Raw genomic sequence first — 20528 nt, forward strand, 5'->3', positions numbered from 1 at the left:
TTTTTCTGCCTGCTGTTTGAGCAAAGGGCAGCAGTGGTCTTTCCTTTTCCTCAGGCAAAACTTTTTCACACCTTTATTTTTTTAAATACTTATTTTCATACGCTCCTTTTTTCTTCTTGCATACACAGACGCACACACTACACATTCATCCAGAAACACAACCTCATCATCTGCTCCATCGTACGACTGCATCCACAGGTGAGTGATAGTGTCGGTGGCGGCGTGCTCCCTCCCCACTGATATGGCGGGAATTGAATTCAATTGAGTTATCTAACTTACCCTCTTCCTCCTTGGTACTTGCTCAACACAGCAGCGATATTCAATCTCAACGGCCAGCCTCTCGCCTACGTTTTTTTCAAAGGTCATCCCAGTGTGACCATGAACATTCCGCCTCAGCAGCAACACCAGCAGCAGCAGCAGCAGCAGCAAGAACAACCAAACAATGGTCAAGGCCAGCACTATGGAAATCTTCAAGGATCCTCATCGGGGAACCTGAGCTCGTTCGCTGCTCTCCCTCCCAATCCATACAACCTTAACACTCACCTGATGGGTCTGAGCATGCAGAACAGTTCCTCGTCCGCCGGATTGAGCTCCTCCTCCTCTTTGGCGCCCGTTCCTACGAGTTCTAGCTTAATGAATGGTGGAAACAGCGGCTCAACAACGCCTTCTATGGTCTACGCCTCCGCACCATCGTCGCCCAACCTTAGGAACCTCCAATACAATCCATCTGGGAATGCGCAGTACAACCAAAGTAGCAGCCTTTACTCTCAACCCCCTCACCAGCAGCAGCATAGCCAGTACTCATTCCACGCTCAGCAACAGCAGCCTCAGCAGCAACAGCACTCCGTCCAAAGTCTGACATCCAGTTTCTACCCCACTTCGCCACCTCATCAACATCAGCAAAAATCATATCAGCAGCAGCAGCAGCAGCAGGCTGGGTCAAGTACGTCATTTAATTCGATGCCGTCTGCCCCTCTTCGCCAGCAACCACAGTATGCGCCCTTGGTGCCTCCTCTGTCGGATGCACAGTACGCGCAATATCATCAATTGCTTGGATCGGCATTCAGCTCTGCGGCCTCAACGCCCTACCATTCGAACCAGTCTACGCCGTATAGCTCTATGCCTACGTCTCCAACACTCGAGTACCAGCAACTTTCAGACCCAAACATGATCCAGAAGCCGAAGCGCCGACAGGTCAAGAACGCATGTGGTACGTTTTATTTGTTTGTTATCTTTTTCCTTATGTGGGCTGGGATATGTCATATCTGCGTTGATCTGGTGGTTTCTTTGTCTCCTGTGCCATCTTCCAACGGCTGACTGCAGCGTCGACATGCAGGCAGTCGAGACAAAAAAAATAGTGCGCCTCTATCCTGGGAAATAGAAGGCGTACGTTTTTTTTTGAGAGGACGAGACAATTGTGTGAGCAGAAAGGGGGATGGTAGTTCTTGAGTCATATCACTTTTGTAGTACAGAAGGAGGGTTATCTAGTGGCTGACTAGCAGCTTCCATTTCGTTTTATGTCTTACTAAACTGCCATTATTGGTTTTCGCTCCATAGTGAACTGTCAAAAGGCGTGCAAGAAGTGTGACGAGGGACGACCATGCACTCGATGCATCAAGTACGGCCTCATTGATACCTGTGTGGACTCGACCCGCAAGATTCGCAAAAAGGGCATCAAACGTGGACCCTACAAGCGTAAGATCCCACCAAGCCAGCTGGGATCTGCGTCAGCATCAACTACGCCCGTCATAAGCCACGCCGTTCTTGTTGGACCGCCTACAGGATACATGTCAGAGCCGGTGACAGCATTGAACAGCCCGACGCAGTCGCATATGTTGCCGTTCACGGCCTCAGCCTCTGCCATGGGATATGGATATGGTGGTAACTCAGGATCTAGCAGTGGTTATGCAGGATCTAACAGCGCTTATGCGGGATCTAGCAGCGCCTATCCAGGATCTAGTAGCAGCTATACATTCCAGACGCAGAATATAGACAATAGCTATGTGCCGCCCTACACGACTAGCTACTCTGGAGCCAGCCTGTACACCGCTCCATATGCCATGAATGATGGCAACAACATCGGCAGCACCAGCAACAACAACAACAACAACAACAACAACAATAGTTTACCATGACATGTATCAAATCCATAGATTTTAAGTAATAAATAGTCCTAAAGGGGGGAGGGGGAAGGGGAAAGAAAAGGAGTACTCACTCCAGTACTCACTCCTTACTTTTTTTTTTTTTTCGCAAAGTCAACTATATACCAATTACTTCACCTAATTATTTCTTCATCTATCCACCCACAATTTTACAGTCAGAATAATGGTGCCAAGTCGCAGGATTGGCAATGTCATAGTACTGGCATTCGTCGCAATAGTTCAGCTATCGGTCCTTGCTGAGGCTCGACAACGTTCTGTGGGTATCAAGCACCTCTCCTACGATAAATCTAGCTACGACCTCGCCCATGCTTCTCATCACCGACCAAAAAGAGAGGGCAACAAACAGCAGCATGGCAAGAGCAATCAAGGACACGAGCATCAAGAAAGCGCCTACCGCACATTTATTGCGAAGCAGAAGCGCAGCAGCGAGAGCAACCATGAAGTGGACAGCATAGTGGATCAGAGCCTTATTGCTAAGAGTGACATTCCTTGTGGACTGGGACAAGCAGTTTTAAAGTGTCCATTGGCGAGTCCCTGTTGCTCTCGATGGGGGTTCTGCGGCAGTGGGGGCAATTACTGTCTTGATGGATGCCAGGAAGCGTTTGGGCAGTGTGGCGATATTCCACAGCAAGGCAGCCAGAAGGAGGAAGAGTATAACAGAAGGAAGTGGCGACCGTGGAGGGAAGTTCATGGATTCGACCAGAACGGGGAGCCACAGCGCGTTATGGGCCAAGATAAGAGCAAGTTTCGTATCCCTTCCACGGTACCCAAGTTGCCCCTGAACGGGACGCTCGTCAACATAGCGTACTATGCTGGGTGGGCCCAGTACAGAGGACTAGGAGAAACTACCTGCCGCCAGCGACCGTACCTGCCGTCTGCAATTCCTTGGTCATCGCTGGACTATGTCATGTTCGCCTTCGCCTATTTTGACGACGACAACGAGCTCTACCCAGCCGATCCAAGCGACGAAAGACTCTACTTTTCTATCAACAAGCTAAAGATGGCTACAAAGACCAGGGTCATGATCTCGATTGGGGGCTGGACCTTTACACATCCGGACTCGAGGAGTAAATCCGGAACGAAGCATCGGTTCAGGAACATGGTTAGGTCGCCAAAATCACGGAAGGCCTTTATTGCGAGCTGCATTGAATACTGTCAATCCTACGGCTTTGACGGGGTCGATATCGACTACGAATATCCAGCCTACCAGGACCGCGCGTTCGTTACCGCCTTGTTTCGAGAAATGAGGGAGGCATTTGATGCTGAAGGCAGCGGTCTCATTATTTCGATGGCGGGCGCTGCTTTCAAAGATGGCGTTCAAGGGTTCGAACTGGACAAGGTAGCCAAGTATATGGACTTTTTGATGATCATGACTTATGGTAAGAAAAAAAAAAGGTAGTTCTGAGCAATATGGAAGGTACCTATTGAACCAATGAATATCGTCGTACACTATCGCTCATCTCAGCGTTATTCACCACTCTACAGATTTGTATGGCTCTGACGACTCGAACCGAGTGGTGAACATCCATACTGCCTTAATTCAAATGCCCGATGAGAAGCATAGCGGCCATAGCGTTCAGGGCGCTGTCGAACTGTATCTCGATCGGGGGGTTCCTCGCGAAAAGATCGTGCTGGGGCTGGCCCTCTACGCCAAGACCTTCGTCCTGGCTAATCCATCGAATACACAGCCCGGAATAGCGCAGTTCAAACAAGGAGGCGATCCCACGAACTGCATGGACTCCCGGGGCGAGATGGCTTATAATGAGATTGCATACCTTATCCATCCTGCCGATCATACTTCTAGACAGGTTAGTCCGCTGTGGGATCCTGATGGCCGGGTATTTTATTTCGTATACGGAAGCCGTCAAGATAACTTGGTCGGGTACGATGATAGGCCAAGTCTGGATCTGAAGCTGCAGCTTGTGACGGAGCTCAAATTGGCGGGTGTGATGTGGTGGAGTCTTGATCAGGACCTGGACTCGACGAGCGAGAAGCCGGGTACCCATTATCAGAAGCGGGATTTGGAGCGAAGGACGATCCCACAAGTCCCATATCGTCGACTAGGCACTTCTTTTCCCAAAACAGTGGCCATTCCCTCCACAGCCAGTTCAGAAGGGGTCAAATCAGTGTCAGCACCATCAACTTCCACACAAGGAGAAAATAAAACGACTACGCACCAGGAGACTAAAACACTACCGCCAATGTGCCCTCGACTGACTACGGCCGCTACCTTTGCAAGACTATTGAAATTCACTCCCGCGACTATGGTATGTTCGAATAGAACGACTTCTAATCCAACAATCTGTCCGTCAATTGTCGAGCCGCCAGCTCGGATGTCTTCCATTCCGTTAAATATCCTCGGACAACCAGGGCTAGTCCCTTATGTTGCTTCCAAGCGAAAGAGATGCCGTGTCGTCATACAATACCCGCACGTTTTGCCTGAGACTCCTGTGGGTAATGCTGTCATGAAAAAATGTCCTGCCCCTGCCGACTGTACCGAATCTTGGCAGGCATTTACTTGTACTCATGAGGGCTGGAGTAAAGGAAGCCCATGTTACGGTAACGTGTTAATTTTGTAACAATCTATTCAAATTTGGTAAACTCCACATCTCCGCCTGGCAACTAACGCGATGCTGACATTTTTATCGCACGTATTGCCTTGTTCTCCTTATAGACAAAGCGAAGCTGTCTCCTTCGCTTTATTTTTACGGGGAATTGGAGTTTGTCCGGACGGCTCGCGATAGAGATATTAGGCAGGCTTATCAAGCAGGCGAAGGACCACCAAGAGCAACTTCCCAGTTGATTGCGCAGGTTGAATCTAAACGCCCTGAGTACATTACTCAATATCTAAAGCTCTCAAAGGTGCTGCGGCTGATGGCCGAGGTCAAAGGACTGAAAGGGCTAAAGGTTAAGAAGCGTTTGGTCCGCTCAGGTTCAGTCGCAATCAAGAGGAAAATGGTGAAGAGGAGCAGGAAGGCGAAACAACAGCGGCATGCAAAGGGCAAGCTTACGAGTCATTTGTGCGAGCGACAAGATTCAACCGCGGTGAATACATAGACGGGACGGGATGGCATAATAAAAGCAGGACTAGGAGACTGAACAGAGATGTCAGGGAGTACTGTTCATTTGGCTCATCTAGTCGTTCAGTTCAGAAGTGCAATATGTCAAAAATAGGAAGGAGCCTGGTTTTGGACTGCGCCCAAATGCCCAGATGAGTAATACCATGACGCCAAAGATGCGGCGGCTACAAACGATAAAAAGTGCCTGGCGCACTACAGAGAAGTGCCGATTAAAAGTCGGTGGGATGAAGCTTCCCCTTGTAAGCCCTACTCCTTGTCCTGTCCTTCCTGGACCTCGCCCGAATCGTCTTCATGTCAACTCTCTCCATGTCCTCTGTCAGGTAGCCCAGGGCCCTGGCGAGATCACGGCTGTACTGAGTAGCTACACGGATGTTCTTGATTTTGGTAGCCTTGGTAGACTTTAACAGTTCGTGCTCAGTCATGGACATGTAGACTGCCTCGTCATGGTGATTAACGTTCATAATATCCGGCGACGACGTCTCCATTCTCTTCTCGGGCGGGTTTATTTCCGACTTGTCTGTGGATTTCTCAGTCTCGTAAGCTTTCGTGGCCGATGTGGATTTTGGCAGAGAGTCACCCTGCTGAGGTTTGCTGCGTTTTTTGTTCATTTTGACAACCCAGTTATTTCGATGTCCAGGAGCAGCGGCCGAGGCGCTGTTGATGCTGTGGGCTACGATTACCTTGCTGATGTTGGTGAATCCGTCGCTTGACAGGGACAGATGCAAGGGTGTGATAAAAGAGACCCCAATGGTTTCAGAGTTCTCATTGTGAGTGGATTGAAAGATATAGAGCTCGTCGCAGTCCTGATCATCCTCATCGGGACTGCCACTTTGTTCAGCCTCTGAAAGGCGAGGCAAGTCGACAACGCACCAAGTGGAGAGATCCTGTTCGCCTTCCTTGGTGACCGGCTCAAAGTGCTTTTAGTCCAGGGCTTGATTGGATGTGACTGTATCGGCAAAAGTTTCCGGATAGAGTCTTGACTCGAGCGCAGAGAAGGGGCTGCACAAGGCAATGGGAGTTTGAGAGATGAAGGCAGCCATAGTGGTTGAGGATATGCAAAAGAGTGGCAATTTGGTATGTCTTTGGTGAATGGTGGTGAAGGGGGCGTAGGTATGAGTATTTAAAGAGCGGCAGGTCAAGTAGTGTATTGTACGTTGCTTCTGAAAATGTGGTTAGTTGTTGTTAAAAAAAAGAAGGAAGAAAGAGGCGGGAGCTCTTTGGATGAACGTCCACGTCCACATACAATGCTCCTCGCCTCTTAGCGTGATGGTGCTGAGAGCCGTGTCCCTATGGATTTTCGGTCTGCATCTTGTTTATAAAGCTCTTCTGAATTTTAGGGAACTGCAGAATTTCAAGATTCAGTTGCCTGGAATCGGGTAACCCGGACTTGTTTCATATGCTATCGTGCCGTTTTCAAGGAATCGCTTCCTGTCGCTATCCCTTTGGCCTCATATATCTCATATAAATAGTCATTTTCAAACTAAAATGAATGGTATATTAGAGCAGGACTGTACGGCCTAGAAGCCCATGGTGAGACTAAAAAAGTACAGCAATGCCCTATTTAATGCAAATCCGCCTCTTGTTTCGCCCTCCCAGTGCGAAATATTTGGCAAGCGGGTATATCCCAATACCTTGCAACAGTTTTCCGCGGGTATGTCGCTACTAGTTACTGATACTGAGGATAGAAATAATAACTCTTTTGGGCTTTGTGTGTGTGGAAGCTCAAAAATTTGGGCGAGCCTCGACAGTTTGCACAGTATTTGGCTGCACAAGTGCATGTAGCATAAACATTTAGGACATAGAACTTAAGGGACAAAGCAGACACGCCACTCAGTACATCCTTGAACTCACTCCTTTCCTCATTCAGTCCCCTATCAACTCTTGATCACTGCTACAGGCTTTCAGCGCAATTAAAGTGTCTCTGCTATCAAATGCGTGTACCGAACTTGATCCCTGCTAGCTGTCCATTTTAACCTGGCCTTTATAGTACCACATGGGGATTGCTGGGCTACTCAAAGCTATAAAGGACACCAAAGGAACGCTCGCTTATGGTCTGCAGAGCAAGAAAACTCATGTTGACGCCCTGACTTTATAATTCCGGTCCGGACGTTTAAAGCGATGTGCGAGAAGGTCGCCAAGGAAGCGAGAGCCGAGGCAGCAACCACAACAAGTACCGGTGTATCAACAGCCTGGGCCCTAACGTCAAGCGCGACCTTCTTCACAGCTACCGCTAGCCTCAGCAGCACAAGATATACCTCCTGCTGTGAAAGGCGTGGACGACTACACTCGGCTTTCGTTTAAACCAAATGCGCGAAGTTCCGCCACATCATCGTGCATGGCCCACGAGAAAATACGAGACATATCCCACAAACTCGAGGAGTGCAAGTGGCAAAGGAGAAATGCAGCTTAAACCTCGCAGTCAAACCCTCCAATTGATACACTCGCCAGTGACGCTTCTGCAGGCTTGGCATCTCTTCTCTGCTCAGCACAACCTCAGCTCCATGGAGAGCAGACGTAAAAATCCCGGGAGGTAAAGTGGAGACGAAGCAGGTGCGGCTGTTGTGCGATTTGGTTGGCGAATTCAAACGGAATTGCTTTTTTTTTTTTGTTATCCTTTGGGTAAAAGAGCAGGAACGGAGATGCAAGCCCCCGTTACTCCTCATGTTATCATGGAAGTCAGTCAATCGTGTCTGGTCGGCAAGGGCGCGTTGGATAAGATGCCCATCGAGGGACCGCACCAGTGGAAGAAGGATGAAGACATAGATAAAAAAACCAAGAATGACGAGGATGACGAGAAAGAGGAGCGCGAACCAGCGCTAATTTGACTACGCACTTGTTCGGCGAAACGTCTAGGACTACTACAATGACTGTAGGGTTGATTACAGCTGCCTGTAGCGCGGCACGAAGCTGAACAGAGCCCAGGCCAAGATCGTCGCTGAACGTATCAACAAGGCGTTCACATCAGGAGTCAATCCCATATTTTCGTGCTTAAAACGCTCGAACTTTTTCTCTGCTAGAAGTCCAGCGCCTTCACCGTATCCGATTTAGGTATCGACGAAGTTAGGGAGTCACAAATCCAGGAGGCCGGTACTGTCGCTGCATCCGATCCGGAACAAGTGCATCGGCAAAGGAACAGGATATGGACATTGACGTCAACCAAGCGACTGCTCCAGGAGTCCAGAACAAGAAGGACACGAACGCGGACTTACTTGGTCTCATTCTGCGCAAGGTACATCGGTCTTTTTGATCCCGAATGGTCCAGTAGCGCCCCGCGGAAGACCACCCAAAGACTCGACAGCAATTCAGGCAAAAACAATCGCGCGTTCGATTTATGAGGGTTTCTTAAGTTGCGCAACCGACAAAGTGCTGCCAAGATATATACCCTGAGTGTCATTGAGGCGGAACTGGTTGTGGAGGCTCGGACTGCGGTTCGAAAGCATTTCCAGAAACTGCTCAAGTTTGTCGTGAACATACCTCGCGCTGATTGCTTTTCTACAGTGAACTGACACAAATTTCTTCTAATTTTTGCTAGTTGAAGCGTGCTCGTTTATTCACGCAGTCGAGGACAGCGAGGGCTCCGACGGCGATAAACAGGACGACAAGGTGTCATCTGAGAAGGGATCTGTCCAAACTTGGGGGAGGTTTTTTTCCCGCGTGCCGCCGGAGTTGCGTCCTTTTCTTGCCCAGTGTCGAGGTTAGGAAGCTTTTTCATATTGTACCAATTTTTCACTACCAAAATCAAAGACACGTCGTGCGCGCCACGTTATGGAACCTCGAGTTTGCTCCTACAAAACGGCCCACAAACATGTATTAGAAATGTATGGGAAACTTTTCCAATTTTTGTTTATTGGAGACAAGGTTGAGACCAAGGCGGCCACTCTTAAGAGCCAAACGGCATATGACAAGAAAACAGCGACCATGGATCGACTGCTGAAGGACCACTCAAATACGTACGACCAAGATGCACTCGATGGAGACATGAAGAGAGCTTTTGCGAATTACAAGGCAAGGAAGCAAGCAGCTGCCGAAGATACGAAGCCCCCTCTACCCTTGACTTCCCAAACAACGACACCATCAAGGATCGCCACACCATTAACAACATGATGAGAACAGGTGGAGTCCGGCTCCACCTAATTGCTTTTGACATACGATAACGTTGACAGTCATCCAAAGCTAAGACTCGAATCCCGGAGATCACATCGCAGTCCCCAATCAAAGAACCCCTCGTAAGAGCCCTCGATCAAGATCTCCTAGATGTCGTGGTTGTGGGGGCGGACCCCAGCGAAGTAATTTTAGCATCGTTTTGTGCGCTGAACCCTCGGAAACTGAATCAAGTTACGAGCTTGCTCATTAGACGCTCCAACCTCTACAATTTCAGGTTATCATTCAGGACCGCACTGGAGGTCAAAAGAAGCGAAGGGGTCATTGTTACGGTCAAAGACGATATAGAATTGAGCTTGGAATCATGGCTAATATCGCAAACGGGCGAGAAAGGAGGGCATGCATGCGAGACACATAGCGTATCGGAATTGAAGGCCTTACTACCGTCGTCGTCGTTTGTAAGAATAAAAGAGCACCGATATCACTTTCAACAATTCAGCTATGCCCTGTAACCACTTCGATCTTGTTCAGTGAAATCAAAGTTGTGGGAGCTCAAAAAGGCGAGCCGGGCTGAGAAGGATCATGCCGTGCATGGGGCAGTTGTGGACTGTGGGTCTCCAGGCTAACGAGACTGACAATGTTTGTATGCGGCCAGCAAAGCTCAACGCCCATACCAGGCTGGCTTCGCTACATGGAACCTTCAAGGCATATTTTTTCACGAGGTGTATATAATCGTCACGATTTGCCTATCTCTTCTTCATTAGTAATACTAATACCATGTTTCCTTGTGTCAATGCACTATGTCGATAAACAGCTCGGCACGCCGTCGTTTATGGGTATCTTACATCATCGAAATACTGAGTTGTGTACGTAAAACAAGGAACGGAGAATGGTGAAGCCAGCGAGCCGGACGTTCGTCTATCTCGAGGATAGGTACTAGAGATGGCTAGATAGGGACTGCATGGGCGCCCAGAATTTGGCCAATATTGTATTAGCCTCGAGTGGATCAGTAACTTGTCTCGCCCAGAGCCCCTCCGCGGGCCCTAGCAAGAATAGCTGTATTGGCCGCATCAGTTAGAATTGATCTTGAGCATCTTGGTGGGTGTTTCTCTTCATAGACGAGACGGTTTAAGGGATAACACGAGCAAATAGCGTTTGATGTCGGCCCAGTAATATTCGCGCTGACGCGCCGCTGCGAGGTTGTGCTCAACTGTGAACGCATTTTTTTATGTGTGTTTGTCTGTTTGCGCACAGGCAACACCAAGAAGGACAAACTCTCGCTCCATCCCATTCCGCCGTAAATCTTCCTCGCCCAAAAGCGACAAAGAGTCAAGGCGCCCATTGAAGCAGCCATGTCGAAGCGACAACCCTGCCACACCTATGCAAATACTGGATCTTGCCATTTTGGAGATGGATGCAAGTTCGGTAATCAACCAGCACTGTCTCGACTCAGGAAAAATATCATGTCCCTGACGTGTGGCGCTAACCACCTCGCTTTATTAATGTAGCTCATGTGGAGCGATCAGATTCCAAGGGCTGTTGGTCGCAAGATCCACCTCGTGTAAGAATGGAGCATTTCGACCTCAGATCTTGGATTTGTTACAAGGTGGTGAAGACACCTGCTAATATTATTTCACCATGAAAACATCACAGGGTCGCAGGAACACCGGAAATGGTCGTATCGGTGGTGGTGAAGTATTTGGTGGAACTAGGGGAGAGTCTTTCGGTTGGTTTGACGGCGCACCATCCAACCCAGCACCGAGTCGACAGCCGCCTCGACAGCCGCCTCGCCAGCAACAACAGCAACAACAGCAACAGTACCAGTTAAAACAGCAGCAGCAGCAGCATCATCAACGTAAGCTTTATGTTAATCACTTGATTGCTGACTGATTTGTCATATCCATACCGGGAGATGTGCTGATCTACTCATCTCTTATTCCTTTAGGCGTTCCAGGGAACCAGAACAGCAGGCGTGGAGGAGGCAAGCAGGCGCCATCAGGGCCGCAGAAGGGAAAGAAGGGTGGGAAGCAGAACCAGGAGCCTCAAAAAGATCCGTATGCCTCTGTCAAAAAACCACTCCCGTTGCTAGACAATTCGTGGAAAAGCGATCTACCTCGAGGCAAGTATGGGCAAAACAACCAAGCATCATATGTCATATTATTCGATAAACATGGAAACTGACAGCTACAACTTTTCCTCGTCTTAGACAATTTTCGATTCCAGTCTATCTGTCCATCAGAAGAGGACATCAACATGGACGAATACCCCGAACCTCCAGAGAACATCGTCCATATGGCGCATGAGTCGACCGAAAAGTACATCGAGGCGCACTTTCGTCTCCTTCGTGCAGACTGCACGCTTCCTGTGCGAGATGCCATCCGGTCTTACAGAGGGGGGATCGTAGAAGACAACGAGATGATGATATACATCAATGTGAGTATATCCAGGTTGTTCCACCTATGTGTCCTTGCAATGTCTGTTATTGATTGTGACAATCGTACTGATTTTTGAATCACCCCACTAATTAGGTTCGACCTATGGCGCTCTTGTTTGCCAACATTGGATTGGTTCATCGAATGTCCTTTATCGTGGACGGTCGCAGGGTCAACTGGAGGCAGTCCAAGCGTCTTATACCAGGAACGATCGTTTGTCTCTCTATCAATGAGTTCGAGCATTTCAGGTTCGCCACTGTCGTCGAGCGCGATCTCGAGTTCCTGCAGAATCCACGAGACCTAAGGATCGGTATAAAGTTCATTCATCCGGACCCACTCTACGACTTCAATCCGGACATCTGCTACACCATGATCGAGGCCATGCAAGGCTACTTTGAAGCATACCAGCATATCCTTAAATGCCTTCAGGACATCGACCCCTCCACCTTGCCATTCCAGCCTCAGCTCGTTGGACTCGAACCGGAGTTGGAGCAGCCAGCATATAGCCGACGAATCGCTAGTTTGTGGGACAGAGACTTTCTTGAAATGTCCGTTCAGGAGTTCCCAAGTATTGTGAAAGGTCAGGAGCCACATTTCCGGGATAATCCCAAAGACAGAGAGCAAACCAAGCCGAGACCGGCCCCTGAACCTGTCCAGCCGAATGTTTTGGATGCGGTGCAACGCATGCTCACTCAGGAACTCGCAGTCGTGCAGGGTCCGCCCGGAACAGGAAAGACTTTCCTCGGTCTCTTGACGACGCATATTCTTCTGGAGCAGTGTCGCACCGCAGCCACAGGACCGATGATTATTGTCTGTCAAACCAACCACGCGCTGGATCAGTTTTTGGAAGGAATTATGAAGTTTGAGGATCGCATTATCCGCCTCGGATCAAGATCAAAGAGTGCTATTGTATCTGAGAGGACTCTCTACAACGTACGAAAGCGCTACAAAGAAAATCCGACTGAGGCCCGTAATGATGGTCTCAGGAGTTCGGCTCCCGTGAGGTTTTTCAAGATGCGGGACAAGCTGGAGGCAGAGATGCTGTCCTTGTTGGAGGAACTCGCCGTCGAATACGTACCCCTAGCGAAATTCCTCGAATTGAGCATCATCACGCAGGCACAATTTGACTCCTTCGCGTACGACGGATGGGTGACCAGACACGATCAGGAAGAGAACCCTACGGCGGAACCTTGGCTACAGGCCGCGCCCTACATCCAGGATCCGAATGACATCTCTATCTTTGACGATGCTGCACTGAAGGACGATATTATCCCCGAAATTGACGAAGAGGAGCTTCAGGATCGCGTTGAAGAATTCATGGTCGGAAACGTTGATGAGAACAAGATTTCGGGCCATGCCGTCGACGTCAAGCCATCCATTGTTCGCCATGTGGACGACCTTATGATGGGCGATATCGGGCCCTATCTGAACATGCCCAACGTGCACGAAATTCCGGGACAGAAGCGAATGGGTGTCTACAAGCAGTGGCTGCATCGATACCAGGCCACCATTATCGCCAGATTAGGGGAGCTGAACAGGATCTATAATTTAGTCTGCGAGAACATTCGCGCTGAACTTCGGAGGAACGATGTGTCGATCCTCCATACAGCGCGAGTCATTGGTATGACCACTACTGCAGCAGTAAGTCATTCGTTACCATGCCTTATTTTGAATGTGCATATCTTGAATTAACGAATCAATCTTAGGCTGATGTATCTGCTTGCCATTTTTCTTTCTCTCCCTCTCTTTCTCTTTAGTCTAAGTATCACGACCTGCTTTGCCTGCTGCGACCAAAGATCATGCTGTGCGAGGAGGCCTCAGAAACCCTGGAGGCGCATCTTCTGAGTGCCCTAACTCCAACTGTCGAGCATTTTATTCTAATCGGAGATCATGAGCAGCTGCGACCAAGTATGTCGGTGGATGACTTGAAGCACAAGAACATTGATGTCTCCATGTTTGAGCGTCTTGTCCAAAACCACTTCCCATTCACAGTCCTGAATTGTCAGCGGCGCATGAGACCTGAGATTCGCAGCTTGATCCGACCAATCTATGCTCATTTGACAGACCATGATTCTGTCAAGAGATATGAGAATGTCAGGGGCGTAGTCAACAATGTAGGTGTCGACTGGACTTGGCTACAGTTATGATAGGTTTATTTCATATTCTAACGGTCGTTCAACTTTAAACTTACAGCTCTGGTTCCTGACCCACGACGAACTCGACGAGTTGGGATCGAACAATTCACACATCAATTTACATGAAGTCGGCGTTGCGACGCGACTGGCGCTTTATTTTCTCCAGCAAGGCTATGAACCATCCGAAATCACGATTCTGGCCATGTACTCTGGCCAACGCAACAAAATTCAGGAAAGACTACGCCATAGCAATGTCCGCGGTGCGAGCGACATCCGAGTATCGACCGTAGATGGATTCCAGGGCGAGGAAAATGAAATCATTATCTTGAGCTTGGTCAGAAGTAACACGAACAATAGCATTGGCTTCCTAAAGACAAGCAACCGTGTCTGTGTTGGACTTTCTCGTGCCAAGAAGGTGAGTTTTTTATTTTTTATTTTCCTTCTTCGGACATGCGAAATGATTCTACACTATATTTTACAGATACTGGGCCTCAACTCTACTCGTCGTTTGTATAACTGCAGGGCATGTACATCCTGGGCAACGCAATGCTGTTGATGCAGCAATCCAAACTCTGGTTTGAAATCATTAACTCTCTGATGCGAGACCCTGACCGGTTTAAGATTGGTAACCGGATCAAGCTGCAGTGCTCTCGACATCCTGAGATGATTTCTGAGATTGGTCTCGAGTCCGATTTTGACCAGGTCCAGGACGGTGGCTGCTCAAAGCTTTGCGGCGGCACTTTTCCAGTCTGTGGCCATCCCTGTCCATACCGCTGCCATATAAAAGACCACGACGAGATGATGTGCAACCATCCCTGCGAAAGAATCCTTCCCTGCGGAATCCACGCCTGTCCAAGGAGCTGCGGCGCATTGTGCAAACCCTGCACTGAATGCTAAAATGCAAATTTTCTGTCCGCGACATCCTCATCACTTCGCTGGCGTCTTGCAGATGTACGGTTTTTTCGTATAAAAGCTATCATTTCTCCCTACATCTGCTGGTCGTAAACGCAAAACATTTACTTTAGTAACAGCGAGCCATTTACAGAATACGAAGTAAAATCATAGCTACCTTCAGTATTGGACAAAAACCCGATGCGGTATAGACCTACGGCCCATTGTTTGATTATCAGTGCTTTGCACGTATTTTTGGTATATCAATAACTTATCTATACGCCCTTGTCACAGCAAGAGAGCTCCCGGTGCATTATTAGTTAATATCAAGGGATTCCAGTGCTGTGCGCAAACGGCGGCAGCATTTTGTGAGCGAGTAAAACAGACGCGCCAGAAATGGCGATAGTCGCGGCGGTGTGGGGGTCAGGCCTCGGTGCAGTAGTCTAACTTAGAGGAGATATACCCTGGACTCATGCGTTCCAGCGCGTCGTGAACACTGACGAACTTCGCGACACCGTTGATGGTGCGCCGCGGCTTTGATTGGCAGACTTTAGTACCAGCGCGAGCTCGTCGCACAAGAACTTGCTTCTCTTGATTCCTACGCTTGATGTGCCTTCCGTTGGGATGCTGCTTTTCGCTGCTCCTAAATTCTTCCTTCTTGTCTCGGTGTCATATGGAGCCGCAACAAAATCTATGTTAAGTAATGATGGTTTTCCCAATAAACGTTGCCCTCCCGCAGGTTGTTCACAGTAGTGGCGAACTCGTCTGTATACTCCAGTATCGTGCGCGAGATTCTCTTGACGGATAACAGATGAACGCAGGGTTCAGAGAATCCTTGAGCGTGTGTCACTACCAGCTCCCAAACAGCAAGCGGCTGCTGGTGTACCACATCGCTGATCCGTACTTGGCTCTCTATTTCGTCCACCTCCGTGTCTTTGGTCCCGGCCTCGCCCCGCTTTCTCTTGCCTAGTACCTGGGAGCTCAAAAACCGTGGGTACATGAAACGAGAATGGTCCTTGGAAGAAAAGTGCGCGAGATCTTAGGTAGCTGGGCTATCTCCGGGGTCCATCAGCGCCTCCTACGAGCGCCGAGGTACGACTGCAATTTGTAATACCGCGTCTGCATACCCACGAAAACTGAAGCTCGTTGGTATCCCTTAAACCGTTAGACGGGCAAAATTTGCCTGTCAAAGTTTTTTAGACGTGTTTTTTTAAATTTTTAGTAAACCGCACCCCCTCTTCTCTATACTCAATTGAAAGAGCGGAACAAAATACGATGGGGACAAGGAGCACATCCCATAAACTTGCTTCCTCATTACTCCCATGAGCACTTCATCATTCAAGGCGATTTTCATCGGTAGTCAAATTGAAAGAGTGGTTACCATAAAATAAAAAAAAATAAAACTCCGCTTCGAATTTGCATTGATTTAGTACAGAAAAATTGATTTTTTTTGGCGGGCAAATTTGCCTTGTAAACCTTACGGTCGAAGGGATAATTCGATGTAGATGGAAGCACCTGGGATTATTTGCATTCAAACCTAGGGCTTCATGGTAGAGCTCCCCGTTGGTCACCAAAAGAACGAGTGAAATCAAGCATGAGTGCTGACTGTGCCCAGTATTTGTCAGGGGCTGTACTCGACAGCACTCAGCCCAACTTACTACGAATAGTCAGAATTGAAAGTTCCGCGATTACGTCTAACAAGATCGATCGCTGATGCTCAACAATGTTAACAGTATTATCATGCTAGCCCTGCATGTCTGGCTTTAACATAGCTTCGAGCACCGCCATGCATGTGAGGATGTCGTCCTCCTTGTCTTGGACTGGCACCGGTATGTTAATGGACTTCTTGGCGATATCCATATCCTTCCGTATATTATCGCTTGCCTCGGCCCAAACACCTTGAAACTCGCTGCAGCCGCTTTATAAGGTACCGTGTGTCCAGGAAATAAAGATCCTTCTCTTGTCTTGTTGACTTCTGTAAATGAAAATAAGGACATTCCCTATCGGTTACCGTGATCCTACACGAGAGTATCTACCCGACAGGTAGCGTGTCAAGGACCGCCGCTACAACCCATTTCTGCCGCATTCACCGGACAGTAACGCAGGAGACGAATGTCATAGGAAGAATATAATCTCATCCCCCCGTGAGATTTTATTCTTACACCCACCATGAGATTATCCAAAGCACATAGTGAAATCTTCTCACACCCCCCGTGAGAGCTCTAGTCTTACACCCTGTTATTTAATAGCGAAACAAAGATAATCTCACGGGCATCCCAATACCTGGGGTTCTAAGTGCTTAAGCATCTGACACACCTAGACACACCTAGTTTGACGCCCCGTTATCACCGCACTCTGGTAATCAGCGATTTAATGCGTCGCCCAGATGTGTCAAGAATGCAAACTTTTGTACACCTCTCTCTCTATACCAGCCCACACTTTTTTTCCTTCTGCTCCGACCGCGCGCCACCGTACCCAATACGTAATTTTTAATTGCTCCTATCACACATCTAGTCCCACCTCAATTCGTTTAAGGATCCGGATCTTTTTAGCCATTGCTTCCTTGATATAGGCTGTAGTTCAGTTCCGTTCTCTGGTACCAGGTGTGTTACCCTCTTGACACACCTGGGCGACGCACCAAATTGCTGATTGCCAGTAGTGCGGAGTTAACGGGGTGTCATACTAGGTCTTCATGTAGATTCACATATCAGTCTCCTCGTCGCTGGAGAATCTACCCCTTTGTCCATTCCAATGTGAGGCAGGATTAAGCCAAATTCCACTCCGAAGCTGAATGACGAGGTGCCATGGAAAAGAAAAAACAGACACTCGTTTGTGATCATATTGGAGTAGTACTTTACGACTCAAAATCACATCGTGGATCTTCGCAAAGGTTTAATGCTAGATTTAGTATGCTATGATGTCGTCAGTGCTTCGCCCAGTTTCTACAATATTTCAATGCACTGTTGACACCGATGCAACTAGTATATAAACCCTATCTACGCATAGACTAAATAGCAGCATTCGCCCAATAAAATACCCTTTTCACCCTAGACCCTTCAACGCCTCAGATACTCCAATCGTTTGCAAGCATGCCGACGCGTAGGGAGCTACCTAGCTTTCACTGTTATGGAAAATGATAAGCAAGGTGCTTTCCCGTTTCTACATCTGCACAATTTTTATACCGATCTACACTCGCTCCATCAAACCGCCATTTTTATTTTACTTATTTTCAATTGGAGACATACAACTAGGGGGCCTGAATGTTCCGAAGTGAGGGGCGTCAGAGCGCATTCTCTTTCTACTTGTAGAAACCGGACTAGAAGGTCCGGTGTCAGAAGCAGAAGCAGAAGCAGCTTGCATAGCTTGCCCCTGCTCTTGACCTGCTGCAGTCTGGGCAATAGAGCTCAGGATCCGTTGCTCCATGGCCGTGATCAGCTTGCGCTGTTGTTCTTGAAACGCCGTGATTTGCATGCGCTGTGCATGTTGCTGTTGAATATTTGCAATACCCAAGCCCCGCATGAGCTTTCGGATAGTTGCACCAACCACTCTTCCCAAATCAAATGTCATTGAGGTAGCCGTAATGTCGTTATTGTTGAATATGAGTGGATTGCTGCCGCGAAACGCCTCATCGCCTTTGTTGTTCTCCTCATCAACCTCGTCATCAGATGTACCTGGGGCATTAACGACCTCCAAATCATCAGGGAGAACTTGAGCGCTGTCAATAAGTTGAAGCCCTGAAACGTTGATCGGGTTGTTGGAATGGGCGCAGACCCGCTTGTAATGCTTGCTCAGCCTATCCCTTGTCAGGAATAGCTTTCTGCAGACGCAGATGAAATCCATGCTTCTATCCTCGCGCCTTTCAAATTGGACGAGCACATTTAAAAGGACGTTTTTCACTTGAATTGGCACCGTTAATTGCAACCGAATCAAGTTGTTTTTTTCTGACTTGGTCAATGGCACAGGTCTGTCCTCGTCCCTGACCAGGAAACCCTGATCAATGCGACGCTCCTATGTCTGGATCGCCGCTTTCTTGTCCAGCAGTCCCTGGACACAGTTGTAGAATGTACATTCGTTTCTCTGTACCTTGATCATTGTAGTTAGCGTAGCGTGTAGTGGGATGCTGGCGAGGAAGGTAATTTGCAACAATGATATTGGCTGTAGAATGTTAGAGTGTGCACAGAGAAAAAAAGTTGCGAGAAAGAGCGCATTCCATCATGTCCTCCACCTTGTATGGAATATATAACTCGCCTCATAGTCTACAAGTTCTCTTCTTGACCGTATCTCCATGGCCAAGCAATCTCGAGCAACGGCCATGTTGTGTCATCCTCTCTCTTCGTCCAATTGCTTTACGCTCATCTGCAGCTCGTCCTTTTATTCGTCCTTTTGCTCGTCTTTTTGCTAGTCCTTTTGCTCGCTCTCGTGCCTATGCCACACTCCTGCACACCTATCTGGAGCTCGTCCTTTTGGAGCTCGTCCTCTTTTCTTTTTCGAAATGTGCAAGGCTGTTTGCATGCAATGCTAGACTTTAAGTCAGGATGGTTAGGGTTTGTCTTATGTAGAAAGAAAAGAAGAGAGATTGCTAAATCACGATGGGTAATTAATGGCCATAAGTATTAGCAGCATCAGCAATATCACATATTCACTAGAGTCCGTTATACAAGGCTATAGTCTATGGTCTATCCAGATCGGGTATCCGGAGAATATCCTGAGATACGTCTTACTCATAGACCAGATACTCATAAACAATTGCTCTCAGTAAGCTCTTGACGCTCACCTTGTGCATTGTCCAAAGCGTCTTTGCAATTGAGGAACATTTGGAGGCATCACCACCCGTTCGCTTTTTCAACCTTCTTCCATGATGATCTGAGAAGTGCATCTGGACTTAAGTCACATATTTGACGCCCCAAAACTAGGAACTAGGGGATTCATTCAATTGGGCTGTAACCGTTGGATCATTTTCGATGCACAGAACAAGCGCGACGCGTATGGCGCAGCACGGAAGGTCGTTTGTAGCAACTGGCTTCTGAATAATACCTCTGATTGACTAGCAGCCTCACTGCCTACCATGGCAAGAGGCAACAGGATAACACCCTCAATCCCGCTGAAACGGAGACAGGGACTCATGGAGCTACAGGACGCGTCTGACAACGAAGCAGGTCTTGGTGTCACCGAAAACCCACTTGTAGTGAAGCCGAAGGGGCGTCCAAGAGCAACACTCCACCGCCAGCGACCCAGGAGCGCGTGAATGTTCGCAACACACTGACGCGATGTGCAGTGCGTAGCGTAGCGATAAGGAATAATCTATTTGACAACCCGGGTTGTTACTCTTATTTGGCAACCCCTGCACAAATCCCATGTAAAACAAGACTCGTATCTTTTGCGAATTTCAAGTTGAAACAACGCGGCGAGAGGTTGAGAACCATTCCTTCCTCCACCCGGCACCCCATGCAACCTTTTGCGACCTTGGGAGAAGCCTTCATGACGAAAAACAGGATTTTATCGATGACGAAATGGGAAATCAGTTACATTGTGGAGTCCTTTAAGAGACAGATGACGATCTAGCTTAAAGAGCCGGGGCCAGATACCATAAGGACTGCTGGTATAATCGACATTTAAAAAATGTTGGCCTTACATGGAGTTAGTATAGGGGTTGTCGAATAGATTGTCCCTTTGAGCAAAGATACCAACGACGTGCGTTGGGAAAAGCCTGAGCAAAATAATGAAGAG

General features: G+C 48.3%; 6 protein-coding genes across 6 annotated transcripts; 4 read left to right on the top strand and 2 right to left on the bottom strand.

The window, feature by feature from the left end:
* The first annotated feature begins 60 nt into the window (after positions 1–60).
* On the top strand, positions 61–1552 carry BC939DRAFT_54413 (uncharacterized protein). Its single transcript, XM_051561738.1, has 2 exons — positions 61–198; positions 311–1552. The coding sequence occupies exon 2, from the start codon at positions 379–381 to the stop codon at positions 1315–1317; it is 939 nt and encodes a 312-aa protein (XP_051406339.1). The 5' UTR covers positions 61–198; positions 311–378; the 3' UTR covers positions 1318–1552.
* Positions 1553–2267: 715 nt separating this feature from the next.
* BC939DRAFT_54424 (glycosyl hydrolases family 18-domain-containing protein) lies at positions 2268–5335 on the top strand. Its single transcript, XM_051561739.1, has 3 exons — positions 2268–3541; positions 3648–4721; positions 4837–5335. The coding sequence occupies exons 1-3, from the start codon at positions 2326–2328 to the stop codon at positions 5217–5219; spliced, it is 2673 nt and encodes an 890-aa protein (XP_051406340.1). The 5' UTR covers positions 2268–2325; the 3' UTR covers positions 5220–5335.
* Positions 5336–5414: 79 nt separating this feature from the next.
* BC939DRAFT_54429 (uncharacterized protein) lies at positions 5415–6261 on the bottom strand. The gene is made up of 2 exons (XM_051561740.1): positions 5923–6261; positions 5415–5833 (listed from the first exon to the last, which is right to left on the bottom strand). The coding sequence occupies exons 1-2, from the start codon at positions 6057–6059 to the stop codon at positions 5452–5454; spliced, it is 519 nt and encodes a 172-aa protein (XP_051406341.1). The 5' UTR covers positions 6060–6261; the 3' UTR covers positions 5415–5451.
* A 1267-nt stretch (positions 6262–7528) lies between these two features.
* Positions 7529–8067, top strand: BC939DRAFT_497542 (uncharacterized protein; the record flags this gene model as incomplete). Its single annotated transcript, XM_051559729.1, has 2 exons — positions 7529–7772; positions 7869–8067. Exons 1-2 carry the CDS (start codon positions 7549–7551, stop codon positions 8065–8067), a joined length of 423 nt encoding a protein of 140 aa, XP_051406342.1. The 5' UTR covers positions 7529–7548.
* Positions 8068–10592: 2525 nt separating this feature from the next.
* Positions 10593–15019, top strand: BC939DRAFT_469718 (P-loop containing nucleoside triphosphate hydrolase protein). Its single transcript, XM_051558044.1, has 9 exons — positions 10593–10768; positions 10852–10904; positions 10997–11198; positions 11289–11462; positions 11550–11776; positions 11872–13416; positions 13533–13889; positions 13969–14325; positions 14433–15019. Exons 1-9 carry the CDS (start codon positions 10696–10698, stop codon positions 14805–14807), a joined length of 3363 nt encoding a protein of 1120 aa, XP_051406343.1. The 5' UTR covers positions 10593–10695; the 3' UTR covers positions 14808–15019.
* Positions 15020–18020: 3001 nt separating this feature from the next.
* On the bottom strand, positions 18021–18641 carry BC939DRAFT_508481 (uncharacterized protein; the record flags this gene model as incomplete). Its single annotated transcript, XM_051561005.1, has 1 exon — positions 18021–18641. The coding sequence occupies one exon, from the start codon at positions 18639–18641 to the stop codon at positions 18021–18023; it is 621 nt and encodes a 206-aa protein (XP_051406344.1).
* Between the last annotated feature and the right edge of the window lie 1887 nt (positions 18642–20528).

Source organism: Gamsiella multidivaricata, assembly GCF_025024155.1.
Source record: "Gamsiella multidivaricata strain RSA 2152 chromosome Unknown BC939scaffold_133, whole genome shotgun sequence".
Taxonomy (NCBI): domain Eukaryota; kingdom Fungi; phylum Mortierellomycota; class Mortierellomycetes; order Mortierellales; family Mortierellaceae; genus Gamsiella; species Gamsiella multidivaricata.

Excerpts from the sequence above, each read along its gene's own strand:
- BC939DRAFT_54429 (XM_051561740.1), bottom strand. The coding sequence starts at position 6,059 with ATGAGGATGATCAGGACTGCGACGAGCTCTATATCTTTCAATCCACTC. Across the intron at positions 5,834-5,922 it reads GATTCACCAACATCAGCAAG|CAAACCTCAGCAGGGTGACT; the intron begins GTAATCGTAGCC and ends CAAAAAACGCAG.
- BC939DRAFT_54424 (XM_051561739.1), top strand. The coding sequence starts at position 2,326 with ATGGTGCCAAGTCGCAGGATTGGCAATGTCATAGTACTGGCATTCGTC. Across the intron at positions 3,542-3,647 it reads TTTGATGATCATGACTTATG|ATTTGTATGGCTCTGACGAC; the intron begins GTAAGAAAAAAA and ends ACCACTCTACAG. Across the intron at positions 4,722-4,836 it reads TAAAGGAAGCCCATGTTACG|ACAAAGCGAAGCTGTCTCCT; the intron begins GTAACGTGTTAA and ends TTCTCCTTATAG.
- BC939DRAFT_469718 (XM_051558044.1), top strand. The coding sequence starts at position 10,696 with ATGTCGAAGCGACAACCCTGCCACACCTATGCAAATACTGGATCTTGC. Across the intron at positions 10,769-10,851 it reads TGGAGATGGATGCAAGTTCG|CTCATGTGGAGCGATCAGAT; the intron begins GTAATCAACCAG and ends TTATTAATGTAG. Across the intron at positions 11,463-11,549 it reads GAAAAGCGATCTACCTCGAG|ACAATTTTCGATTCCAGTCT; the intron begins GCAAGTATGGGC and ends TCCTCGTCTTAG.
- BC939DRAFT_54413 (XM_051561738.1), top strand. The coding sequence starts at position 379 with ATGAACATTCCGCCTCAGCAGCAACACCAGCAGCAGCAGCAGCAGCAG.